This window comes from Manacus candei, unplaced genomic scaffold (genome assembly GCF_025592945.1).
Source record: "Manacus candei isolate 608988 ecotype Guabito, Panama unplaced genomic scaffold, ASM2559294v1 h1tg000204l, whole genome shotgun sequence".
In the NCBI taxonomy this organism is placed as follows: domain Eukaryota; kingdom Metazoa; phylum Chordata; class Aves; order Passeriformes; family Pipridae; genus Manacus; species Manacus candei.
Window position 1 is genome coordinate 70,379 of NW_026138252.1, and position 13,335 is coordinate 83,713.

The 13,335-nt window shown below is 47.1% G+C and overlaps 1 protein-coding gene across 6 annotated transcripts in view; it reads left to right on the forward strand.

Moving 5' to 3' along the window:
* The first annotated feature begins 9,174 nt into the window (after positions 1-9,174).
* Positions 9,175-13,335, forward strand: part of ZMYM4 (zinc finger MYM-type containing 4) — a 34,787-nt gene continuing 30,626 nt past the window's right edge. For 2 of the 6 annotated variants that reach the window (XM_051774503.1, XM_051774504.1), the window contains exon 1: positions 9,177-9,514. In XM_051774503.1, the coding sequence (XP_051630463.1) occupies positions 9,476-9,514 (39 nt within the window). In that variant the 5' untranslated portion in view covers positions 9,177-9,475. Of the gene's footprint in view, positions 9,515-13,335 lie in introns of all 6 variants that reach the window. The other 4 variants (XM_051774505.1, XM_051774509.1, XR_007901270.1 and 1 more) reach the window with 3 other exon arrangements.

Below are 13,335 nucleotides of genomic sequence, written 5' to 3' on the forward strand. Positions count from 1 at the left end.
ACCACTGCCAGCAGTGAGTGTTTCCACCACGAGGTGTCTCAGAGGTTAAAACACTGGAAGAACAAATTTGGGACTGGCTCTTATCACACACAAACAACGGGGCGTCGCCTCGCTGTCACACCTGGTTCTGTCTGCTCAGGAAACAAAAAATATTGAGTGGAAAAGGGTTGGGTTTGCCTTTGTTGTGTCCTAAGTATAAGAGAACTGGATTTTATGGAGCTACTAATTTTTAGCATCACACGAAAGAAATAAAGAGTATATATCTGCTCCTAATCCTGCAAAAATCTGTACAACAAAAATCAGTACAACAAAAAAAAGGGAGGGGCAGGCAGTGATCTCTGCTCTCTGGTGACCAGCGATAGGACCTGAGGGAACAGCTGGAGCTGTGTCAGGGGAGGTTTAGGATCTCAGGGAAAGGTTCTTCCCCCAGAGGGTGGTCGGGCACTGAACAGGCTCCTCAGGGCAGTGGGCACGGCCCCAAAGCTGCCAGAGCTCCAGGAGCGTTTGGACAACGCTCTGAAAAATCCGTAGAACTTATCTGAAGTTCACAAAGTGGCTTTGAATTTCCATGGATCTAACAGAGGCCAGGATAAGATTCTGTGTTTTGCAGCTGCAGTATGTGTATTTATTGTGGGCTTCAAATCAAAGAAACATTGATATCTGAGGAGGACTTGAAATAAAAACTACTTCTGGTGACAATCACCTATTTTGTAAATATTCGCACCTGGCAACTTGCTGGTTTCATACAAAAACAAACAAAGCTTGGGATGTGCTCCCCAGTATGTTCCACTGTAAATAAACATATCTGAGAGAGGAAATTCTCTCTGACAACTGGGATAATACTTGAAGTATTTCTCCACCCTTCACATTGATCTGGTTATTGGGATGTTCAGTGCAAACACACATTAGTTTAATAGGGGCTGCTGGGAGAAGCAAAACAGCAAGGAGAACTCAAGACCCTTCTCTTCCCCAAAATATTAATCTATTTTAACAATAACACCAGTGTCGCTACTTCTGAAGGTTTTTCACACTGTACAACTGATCTACAAACTGAATTAAGCTCTGGTAAGAAGCAGTCCATGACTAATGAGAAAAAGACCTGTAGCAGCTTTAGAGGAATATGACAGAAGGAATCAGGCTGACACTAAGGTGCCTGAAGTTCTGAATGTCTGAGCTGCCACAAACACAGGGCAATCCTCAGGTAATCCCTGCATGGAGCTCAGCAGGTTGTTGATTTAAATATTTTTTTTCCCTAAATTGTTTCCTACTCCTATAAATGTAAACACAAGGCTGACAAGGAGAAATCTGCATTATCTCTGTGTTATTAATTGCAGATTGCAAGAGGAAAGAGCAGCATGTGTCCAAGCTGCTAATTAGGAATAATTACCCCATGAGGTTCTGTAAGTGTCCCAGGTACAAACAAACACGAATCCCAGTAATATGTACCACCAGTGAAGAAGCAATTAAGTGTTGTGAGGAGATGCCATGTCTGCTCTCCTTGGGCATTCCCTGGGCATTTTTGACCAGGAAGGAAACAGTTTAAGAGCTGTTTGCACAAATTCCCAGAACTAGTGGTGCTCAGGAATTTTAAGAATCACGAGGGCAGAGCACTGAGGCACCCAGAAGGTGCAGGGTCAGTCCTTGTGCTGCAGGCTCTGCTAAGCCAAGTCTGTGGTGCACTGGGATAAACGTGCCTGGAAGAGCCAGGATTTCTGCAGACCACCTCATCATTCTGGGGCTCACGTTATTCACAGTGTCACCAGTAACAGCACCACTGTTTATAGAACAAAGTGCCAACAGAACCCCTGGTACCTGAAGCTGAGGGGCAGGACAGCAGGAGTGGTCTTGGCCACTGGCACAGGTTGCCCAGAGAAGCTGTGGCTGCCCCTGGATCGCTGGAAGTGTCCAAGGCCAGGTTGGACGGGGCTTGGAGCAACCTGGGATTAGTGGAAGGTGTCCCTGCCCATGGCAGGGGGTGGCACTGGATGATCCTTAAGGTCCCTTCCAACCCAAACAAGTCTTTGATTCCATGACAGTAAATAATGTGACAAGAACAGGAGGTAATCGTTACAGAGAATCCTGTTCTTCCATCTCACAGAAAACAGAAACATCAGCCCTGCAAAATCCCAGCAGCCCTGCTTAATGTTTGGCTATGCCAGGAATGTCAGTGGGGCAGGAGGGAGTAGACTCCCAGTGCTGTATTTCATCAGGCTGCCAAGACTTTCTTAAAAATCTAAAGACTGGCAGTGTGTCCTGGTTTAAAAGTTAACCAGCAGGGGGAATGAACCCAACTCAAAGGAGAGATTATAAGTCAGAATAACAATTTATTAAAATAATACAGTAAGTACAATAATACAAACAAACAATTGGTCTCAACCCACAAAAAACCAAATGTATGACCCAGTACCCTGGGGCCTGAACAAAGTGGTGTTCCTTGGGCCCTGTTTGAGTCCAAAGTAAAGGGAGAGGGGAAGAACCTGCTGGTGGGAGAGCTGCTGCAGTCTGGCCAGAACTGGTGATCGCAGTCCAGTGGCGGTCTAAGTCTGGTTGAGAGCGATGAGATGCAGCCGTCCTCTGGATCCCACGAGTGGGTTAAAAATGTTCCAAAACTCCAAGATTATATATCCTCCAGTTCAGGCAGGAATGCTTGGTACTCCCCTCAGGGCGGGGAGTTCACAAAGGGTGTGAGGACAGAAACATCCTTCTATCTCACAGGCCTCTTAACACCTAGTTTATAGCCTGAGGAGTCAGGCTCTATGGGCAGAGGGTGCGAATAGTCTATTGACAACAATAGTCTAGTTTCTGGGAAATGACATGGAAGGCTATAGAATACAGTTTTGGGTTACACCCACCATGATGAACTGATCTCAGCTGTCCTAACTAGGACACAGTGTCTTCTCTGTATATATATTTCTAATCCACTGTTATTTCCAAAAGATAAACTCACACGAGAGGGGGAACAGTGGGAACATGCAGAACCACAAGGAAACGTGTTTTTTTCTTTTTCAGAACAAGAAAATGGTGGAAGTATTAAAATGAACAGTTTCATTCTGCATTTGGAAAAAGTGATGTAGTCATGGCACCAAGTTCAGGGTGACATTAAATAGCAGCAACCAGAGTTTGTGAGAGGGCAAAACAACACAAGTGGCCAAAGAGCTCCAGAGATTATTCATGTCAACCTTCACCCTCAACCTGCTACAGACGAGATACTCCCATGTCCTCAGGGGATATCAAGCTGATGGCCTACAGTTAAATAAGAAACTCAGTTCTCCCTCTGGGTTTTGTGCTTCTGCCACAGATTTTTTTTTTCCAATAGATCACCCAGTACAAAAAAGAAACTTCAAAATGGTGCACAGACAATTTTTAAGGCTCTAGAGTAAGAAAGTCCCTGAAGCAGAGCAGCATCAGTTGTTTCTAACACAGAATTATCTATGACAGTCTGGATCCCACATCTGCATGTTGGTCACTGTCTGTTTAAATATTTCATGATGTGTGCAATTAAGTTCCTTCCTCACTGTTGACTCTGGGATTTTAGAAATCCAGAGTACTTATCCTGACCCACGTTCTGGGCTTACTTTCACATTTGCACAGCGACAATGAATGAAAACAATTTCCTTTGTATTTACAACCAGATTCACTTTGGGGAGCTGAGAGCTGCCATATTTGGTGTGCAAAATCTGCTGTCTGGCGTGTTTGGAAACAAAAGCCACTGTTATTGAGACTTAAAAAGAGGATGCAGAATAGATTTATAATTATTGTAATTAGAATAAAAGCATGATTGCACTGAACTTAAATCCTGGTCCAAATTTCATACACATTCACAAACCATCCAAAAAGAAATTAACTTCATAATTAATACTGGATCATTCCCATTACAAAAAGGCTCTATTAATTATTGATGATGCTTGTGCTTTTCCCTGGCTGTTCCCATCTTTTCCCCTCCAGTTCATGGCGTGCTGGGGGTAATGCAGCATGTACAAATAAATCCCTCAGAGGTGTGGAAGTGACTCTGCCCTCCTGCACGCAAAAGGACCTGCTCCTGGATGTTCTTATCAAGCAGAATACAGAGGGGCATTTGTTTGCACGAGCAGAGCTGGAATATTCTCTTTAGAGTTCAGCTTCCTCCTTTCATCCCACCCACCACCAGACACTTCCTGACATTTCTCCTGCAGGCAGAGCAAGGCAACTGCCTTTTTTTTTTTCCTTTTTCAACGGCTGCTCCTTCAGTTATCTGTGGGTGGTGGGGGAAGGGGATGTTATCTCAACAGCAAACACAGCCAGAGCAAGTCTGGGACGTGAGGGGGAGTTTCAGGATGAAAATAGGCCTCTGCCAGCCCTCCTGCGTCTGTGTCTCTATGACTAAGCACGCTGAAAACTTGGCTTTTCTCTTTCCTTGATCCCTGTCGTTTCCAAGCCTCCTGCTCCCCTTTGTCCTGGCAGCCCCGGGGGTCCTCGCAGGGCCAGGGAAATGCAAATCCCGCCCAGCACATGGAGGGACAAAGCCAGAGCAGCTCCCAGAGCTGGGAGACAAACCCACCTCCTCACCACCCCCGGGGCTCAGGCCCTCAGAGGAGACCCCACTGCAATTGTTTTTCCATGGAAATATTCACTGGTTTTTCTTATGACATTACAGCCCTGCCTCGGCAGTCTCTGCAGTACAGGGCCACCCAAAATGAAGAGGTTTCCACAGTTTTGCCCATCTCTGGGACAGAAAAGGCCACACTGGCTGCTCATCTCCACATCCAGTCTCGGTCCCTCAACACACCAAGGACGAAGAAATGCCCAAAGCACCACATGGTTTAGTGGTGAACGTGGTGCTGCTGCTGGGCTGATGGTTGGACTTGGTGATCTTTGAGGTCTTTTCCAGCCTTAACGATTCCAGGGTTCTGTATGGATCAAACATCTGCCGTGTTCCTCAGCCCACCTGCCAAAGCTGTCCTGTTTGGAAGCTCACTGGAAGGGACACAAGATTATTTGTTGGTATTAATTTGTGTTTGGCCCGAAACGTGCAGCAGGACCGTTCCACCTGCAGCTGGAATTCTCTGCAGGGGCGGAGGCAGGAGTGCCCAATCCGTAGGGCTGGCAGGTTTTCTGGGTGATCTATATTCAGCTGTGCATGCCCGTGGGGCTGTGGAAAGATCATTCATCCAGTTCACTGAGCTGCAGCCTGCATGTGGAGGGAGCTTCGTGGTGCCTTTTCTAAATGTCACTGCTTTAAAGAGGAATCGTCTCACTCCGGACTGTGCAGCAGATTGGAATATGGGCACTCCAGGGGGGAATTAAAAAGCAATTCAGAAACAATACTGTGGAACAATCTTATCTTTTCCCTGCCTTATCCAGGCATTCATCTGGTCCTGTTCTGCAGGAGCCATCACCACATTATCTACATATTCTGCAGTGTCTTTTTTAGCCACGTTAGTACATAGAGGGTTCATTTAGAATAATGGAATCCCAGGATGGTTTGGGTTGGAAGGGACCTTAAAGGTCATCCAGTGCCACCCCCTGCCCTGGGCAGGGACACCTCCCACTAGCCCAGGTTGCTCCAAGCCCCATCCAACTCGGCCTTGGACACTTCCAGGGATGGGGCAGCCACAGCTTCTCTGGGCAACCTGTGCCAGGGCCTCCCCACCCTCACAGCCAAGAATTCTTTCCCAATATCCAGTCTAACTCTGCCCTCTGGCAATGGAAAGCCATTCCCCCTTGTCCTGTCCCTCCAGGCCCTTGGAAATAGTTTCTCTCCATCTTTCTTGTCACTCCCTTCAGAAGGCCACAATTTGGTCACCCTGAAGCTTCTCTTCTCCAGGCTGACCAAGACAACAACTCTCAGAGTCAAGGGTAAGTCAGGTCTGAACCAGCTGGAGAAAATCCTGCTCTAGTTCTGACACCCTGCAGAGAACGGGCTGAGCTGTCTCAGACCACACCAGGGCTGAGCTGGTTTTAAGTGTTGACTCTCCCTGTCACCCCCTCGTAGGGTCAACTTCAACAAACCTTCACCAGGCAGAGACTGCCACAGCACACACTTGATTTATGACCTGTTTTAGTGACAGGATCTATTTCTAACAAAAACATTTCGTGTAGTGGTCTGGAAGCACTTTCAGTTGTGTGTTGAGAGTTCAGATATTTCCATCACTCCCCAGTTTACTGAGGAGAACCACGTGATGAAATGAAGATGTGTGTTCCCTTTAGATTTCTTGAACAAAGTATATATTTTATACAGTACTATTTACAGTGTAGCCCCAAGGAGTTACAACAGTTTGGTCGAGTCTTGTGACACCACTGGAATTCCCGTGGTATTTGAGGTTATCCTGAATGCTGAGCACTTGGCACTGGGCTTACATGAAAATACAGGTTTAATCTACACAAACACATACACTTTCTGAAGTTCAGCCTGAAGACATGAAGGCAGCCTCTGTAACACCTCAGAAACCAGAGAGCAAAAAGAAAAAGCAAGTGTCTGGGGGAACCCTGACATGTGCAGCCCTATATTTAAACTATGTTGGAACTTCTAACTCTTAAAGAAAATTTCTATTAAAATTTTTATTGTTACTGTATTTTGTGCCCATGCAAAAGGTTAAAATTTTCATTCTTTTCATTCGTAGCTATCTAAGGATAAAATTATTTTTTAAATAACTATGAAGTTATTTAAAAAATCAAGCTCACAGTTCACATATAACATCTTTTACCACTAAAAAACCCCAAATTCTTTAAAAAAATTCACAAAACAACTCATCAACTAGAATTATGTTAGACTTCAGGATAAGGATTATTTTAGTTCCGACTTGAGGATGAGGATTATTGTAGAAGTGAAAAGCATTATTAAATTATCACATTAATTATCTCTCTGTCCTTGAAATGCTGTGATTTCTAAAGAGAGACCTGACAGGATTTCCTAAATGAATCCCAGTATTCTGTATTTAGGATTTCAGGCCAGCAGTGTTTACCTAAGGATCACTTCAGTCACTGCTGAAATGCAGCTGCTGCTCAACACCACCCTTTAATTGTGCAAATCAGATAAACTGGGAAGTGGAGATTTCCCTTTAAGACAAAGTTTTAATTAGCAGTTGATTATTTAATTATTAAAGAGACAGGAACACATTGTCCTTATCAGCTTGTGGGTGCTGGGAATGTCTGACATCATTCACAATAAAAAACCTCAATAATCTGTATCTTACACATAGATTCAAATGTTTTCTTAACAAGCCTATGCCCTGCTAAAGCTTTGAGTGTGTTAAATATTCGTAAGGAGAAAAATCAGAGTCAATGCTCCAGAGCTTTAAATATTTAGGTTTTAACCTTGAAAGGCTACAGGGAAATGTGACCTCTCAGATATTTCAGGTTAAACAGATATGCAACTCTTTGTGGATTAAGTCCTCGGAGCCTTCTATGAACTTTTGATCAACACCAGGTAAAGGAAAAAACGTGGTCAAATAGAAACCATCCATTCCAACATCAAAACATGGCAGGTTTACATTGTACCAACAAACGTTAAATTCATTAAAAATTTACTTACTGTTCCTTCCTGAGTGATGCAGCAGAGGCACAACACACAAAACAGGTGAGGGGGTGCCATGCAGGTGTGATGCTGTTGTCCACAAACATCAGATTTTTTCCCCCCTGTGCAACAAGCCCACAATGACACACTCCAGGGAGACACTGATTATTTATTTCAGGGATGGGTGCTGGGAGGGGGATTCCACAAATCAAACACCCCAACTATCCAAACTATTCCCTATTTATACATTTTAGCAAACAAAGGAACTGGCTACAACTTACAGACTTCTCATTAATTAGTGTTCTACCTTCTTGCTTCTCGTGCTAATTAGTGCCATGCTCAGTCTTTCTCTTCTTTTGGGTCGGGGGATTTCTTGGGTCATGATCTGCCCCTGCCATAATTACTTTTTACCCAGTTAGAGCTGATTTCAGCACAATTGCCAAGTTGGATTTATTAGTTTCTTCTGTATTTTGGGAGTCCTACCAGATGTCCCATAAATCCTGCATTCTTTGTGTCCACTATCAGTGGGCATCCTCCTTTCCCAAGCTTTGTTAACCTCCCCCTAGGTCTGAGATCACTGAAGCATATCAAGACTTGAACTTTGATTTGTTTTCCCATCACCTGGACATCACCTAGAGCTCCTTGGCTGCTTTTTGTTTCACGGATTAAACCTCCCTTCCCGTTGATTAGGCTTGGAAGTCTACAAAGATCAGACAACAGAGAACATCCTTTCTTAAGAGAATTTGTACACCTTCGACATTTTGGAGCAGTACCAACGAATGGTACTAAAAAATTCGCTGAAAAATTACTTAGTTCAGAATTAATTAATTCGTGAGGGATGAAGCACAGGCACGACAAACGCAATGGGTGAGGTGAGTGCCACGTGAGGGAGGTTCTGTGGCCATGACTGGGCACCCAGAGACCCTCAACCCCCCAGTGTTGCAAAATGTGGAATATGCAGGAGTTTTCTGAAGAAAGGATGGTCACTGGTGTTTGATCTTTGTAGACTTTCAAGGCTAACAAGAAGGGAGATTCGATCCATGAAACAGTGGGCAGCCAACCAGCTCTATGTGACATCCAGGTACTGGGAGAACAAATACTTTTTGGTAGAATTGCCTTGTTAGGGTTGTTAATTCTGGCAGGGGGGGGGGATGGTGACCACCGACCCCAGGAAACCCCCCAAGCCGAGAGAGAAGGAACCAGCACAGCCACTGATTAGCACGAGAAGCAAGGGAATCATTAACTAATTAATACGAGAACTACGCAACTTACAGTAGCGAACACTAATTCCCTCGTCTGCTGAATGTTTTAAACAGTACAAAAGTTTGCATAGCTGGGGCGCCGGATTTGTGGGATTCCCCCCAGGGCGCCCAGCTCCGAAAGGATGCGTAACCCAATGTCCCTCACGAGCGGGTCGCTCTGGGCTCCCCTCACGCCGCGGAACGACCCCGGAGCCTGAGGGGCCTGGAGACCCCACCACCTGCCCACGCCACGAGGCCACCCTGGGAGCGTCGTGAGACCCCCACAGAGCCGCATCTCAGGGGGAGAATCTCTCCGGGGTGAGGGGAGGGGGGACGGGGAGCAGGGGACGGGGGGGTCCCCCCCCCTCCCCTGCTCCCCGTCCCCCCTCCCCTCACCCCGGGGAGGACCCCGCCGCGCGCCTGCGCGGGCGCGCGCCTGCGCGCGGCGCATGCGCGCAGCGGGCCCCGCGCTGGGCTGGTCGGGGCAGCTCCGGGAGCAGCGGCCGCGGCCTGGCGGGTCCGAGCGGCTCCTTCCTTTCCTCCCTCCCACCACCCCGCTCCGCCCCGCCCGCCGACCCGCCGGGCCCCTTCCCTCCCTCACCGGTCCCGCCCGCCGCGCCGCACAGCTTCCCCCCCCCCTCTCCCATCCTCCGGAGCCGCGGGCACCACCTCGCTGCAGGCGGCCGAGTAACCCCCGGCCCCTCGCCCCGGGCTGGGACAAGCTGAGGGGGGGGGGCGCAACATGGCGGAGGCCAAGGAGGAGGGGCCCGGCCCCCGCAGGGTGAGTGCGGGGCTCGGGGGAGGGGGGGGTGTCGCGGGCGGGATGCGGCGGGCGAGGCGCGGCCCTGCCGGGGGGTCGCGGAGGGCACCAAGCCCCCACCCACCCCCGAGCTGAGCGGGCCCGCGGCGCTGCCCCTCCGGCCGCGGGGCCCCGCGGCTTCCTCGCGGTTCCCCCCGCACACACACGCACCCCCCCAGGGCAGTGTCCGGGCAGCGTCGCCACGAGCGCCTTGGCATCTCTTTGATAATAAACTTGGAGCCACCCGGGAGCCGTCGCCACCGTCCGTCTCCTTGTTTGAAACACGGTGTCCTTGCTGCTCTTTATTTCGGTTGCACATGCAGGACGTAGGGAGTCAAGATGGCAACGCCGTCCGGTGCTTGGGGGCTCAGGCTGGAACCCTTGGGTGCCTTCCATGAGCCATGGCCATCCCAGCTCTTGGCTGGAACCCTTGGGTGCCTTCCATGAGCCATGGACATCCCAGCTCTTGGCTGGAACCCTTGGGTGACTCCCATGAGCCATGGCCATCCCAGCTCTTGGCTGGAACCCTTGGGTGCCTTCCATGAGCCATGGACATCCCAGCTCTTGGCTGGAACCCTTGGGTGCTTTCCATGAGCCATGGCCATCCCAGCTCTTGGCTGGAACCCTTGGGTGCTTTCCATGAGCCATGGCCATCCCAGCTCTTGGCTGGAACCCTTGTGCCAGCACCTTTAGCCGTGCACATCCCAGGGCCTGGTCCATCATTGTCCCCTCTTGGTGTCTAAGCACATTGTCCCTACTCATCTAATTAGAATCGTTAATTTTGGAAAACACCTCCAAAATCATCGAGTCCAACCTTACTCGAAGAAATGCTTCATCATTTAAACCAAGGGAAGGTTCTTTGTGGCCAACACCTTGTAGCTGTGAAGGAGCTGAGGGAGATTAACTTTTTAAGCAGTGCTGCAAATAATCTTGCAGTGAGTCCCAGCCTCTTTCCTGCACACATGTAGCTTTTGGTTGAAAACTTTCTGCTAGGAATGAGGTTAAATCACACTCGTGTGGAAGAGTCCATAGTTCACTCCAAGACTCTGAGCTGTCCAGTTCCCTTTTCCCAAAGATGAAAAAGTTTTCCCGTTCTCCAGCCTTGAGAAAGGCAAGAGCAGAGGCTCAAGTTTTCCGTTGCTGTATGTGAGAGAAGGTTAATTTGCTGAATTTGTTTCAGGGAACTTGCAGCTTGTGATTACAGTGAAACAAATTGTTGGTGAGCAGAACACTTGACCTCACAGGGTCTCATTGGGTGAGTTGTGTAGACATTTGACTGCTCTGCAGTTATGGAAATGAACATCCTCAGTGAATTGGCTCAGACCTGTGTCTTATTTATGAGCAAACTCCAAGAATTTTGTGGAATTGCTCACAGACATTACATAAACATGCAGGTCTTTGGGGGATCAAATTTTGGCTGGCTGAAAGAAGCTTAAAGGGAAGTGGCTGCAAGTAGGACAGTAACTTAAGAAATCTTGAATTAAACTTCATTCCCAGTAACTGAAGTGTCAGTGGGCATAAGGAAATGCTTTCACACCATGGGAACAGTCAGGTGTTGGAGCAGGTTGCTGAGAGGTCTGTCCTGGTGCCTCGTGGTCTCTTCATGCTTGTTGCCTTGACATGCTCTGTTTATCTGCTGAGTTATTTGGTGTCACGAGCAGAAAAAGAGAAAGTTGCCTTTTTTTTTTTCTCGGACTTGTCGGTTTTCTGCTGAGGAAAAACAAATTATCGTCAAGTCAGTGTCATCTCCACTGCTCTCAGGTAAAATCATTTGTCTCTCAGTTGGCTGATTATTCCTTGGGTGCCAGGTCTAGAAGTCTCCATCAGTTATTGCTCCACATGTGCCTGTAGGTTGTGGGAAATCCCTTCTTGGTCCCCAGTCTGACACCGAGGTTGTGCCTCATGGTGCCAGAATGGCTCCTGTGAGCTTTTGGAAACAAATAGCAGCCCCAGGGCAGTGCATTCTGCCTGGCTGGACTCTTCAGAGTCTTGGCATGTGAATTCCTCATCTTCCCTCCCATCCCAAGGCCAGATTTGCACGGAGATGTTCTTGAGGAACGTGGGGAGAAGTGAATCCTTGTGGGCTGCTCCAGGGGCTGATGGAACCTGTGAAGGGTGAGATGAGCAAACCCTAAATCCAGCACTAATAATTAACGAGGTCATGGAAGACCTGCATGTCCCAGTGCCCTGCCCCACAGTGGTCCAGTTCCCATTCTGCAGGAGCTCCTGATGGGGGACCCTTCCAAGTCTTGTGCCAAAGGCATAATGAGCATTTCTTATAAAAATGATTTTCCTTTGTGTGGAAAAAATAAAGACTAATGGTAACGATTTCTTCAGAGAGGAGCTTAGCAAGTGCTGGTGTTTTCAGAATTGTTCCTTCCTGTATTTAAATCTTTTGCAAATATTATTCCAGAAGCACATGCATGAAACTGGCATGTTGGAAATGCCATGGATGAGCAGCCACCAGCTCTTTGCTCAGTCCATAATGATGAGCAACAAACTAAATAAAGTCTTTGCCAGCCTAAGACTAGCATAGAAGTTTGTCTAATTTTGATTTTTAATAGCATCTTGTGCTGGTTTAAAAGTTAACCAGCAGGGGGAATGAACCCAACTCAAAGGAGAGATTATAAGTCAGAATAACAATTTATTAAAATAATACAGTAAGTACAATAATACAAACAAACAATTGGTCTCAACCCACAAAAACCCAAATGTATAACCCAGTACCCTGGGGCCTGAACAAAGTGGTGTTCCTTGGGCCCTGTTTGAGTCCAAAGTAAAGGGAGAGGGGAAGAACCTGCTGGTGGGAGAGCTGCTGCAGTCTGGCCAGAACTGGTGATCGCAGTCCAGTGGTGGTCTAAGTCTGGTTGAGAGCGATGAGATGCAGCCGTCCTCTGGATCCCAGGAGTGGGTTAAAAATGTTCCAAAACTCCAAGATTATATATCCTCCAGTTCAGGCAGGAATGCTTGGTACTCTCCTCAGGGCGGGGAGTTCACAAAGGGTGTGAGGACAGAAACATCCTCCTATCTCACAGGCCTCTTAACACCTAGTTTATAGCCTGAGGAGTCAGGCTCTATGGGCAGAAGGTGCGAATAGTCTATTGACAACAATAGTCTAGTTTCTGGGAAATGACATGGAAGGCTATAGAATACAGTTTTGGGTTACACCCACCATGCTCTATGGGCAGAGGGTGCGAATAGTCTATTGACAACAATAGTCTAGTTTCTGGGAAATGACATGGAAGGCTATAGAATACAGTTTTGGGTTACACCCACCATGATGAACTGATCTCAGCTGTCCTAACTAGGACACATCTGAAAAGTTTTTATGGCTAAATTGGTTTAGAGCAGGTTCATTTCCGCCCCAAATCAAAACTGTTTTATATTGTAAGGAAAATATTTAACGTATTTAACTTTGCAAATTTTCTAAATAATATCAACTTGAAAGGTGGCTGCTAGTAAGGTTTTTTTATGTAGTTTATAAAAATATTTGTGGCAATTCAGCTTTAATTTGTATATAATACCGTTGTCTTAAACAGTTTATATTTTGACTGGAATGGTCATTTATTTACAACAGTTCTCCATAACCCCTTGGACTAGACAGGGCAATTTGGGCTGGACTGAAATTTGACACTTGGGCTCTTGGCCATTAATTTGGTGTGAACAGGTGAACACCTGGGTGTCCACATCAATAAAACAGCTGCTTGCAAAAAGATTTTTAATTTTGCATGGCTGCAATTAAAAATTGAAGGAGATCATCTAACTTAGAAAGTTTTGTTACCAAATTACTCCAGAATGGTACA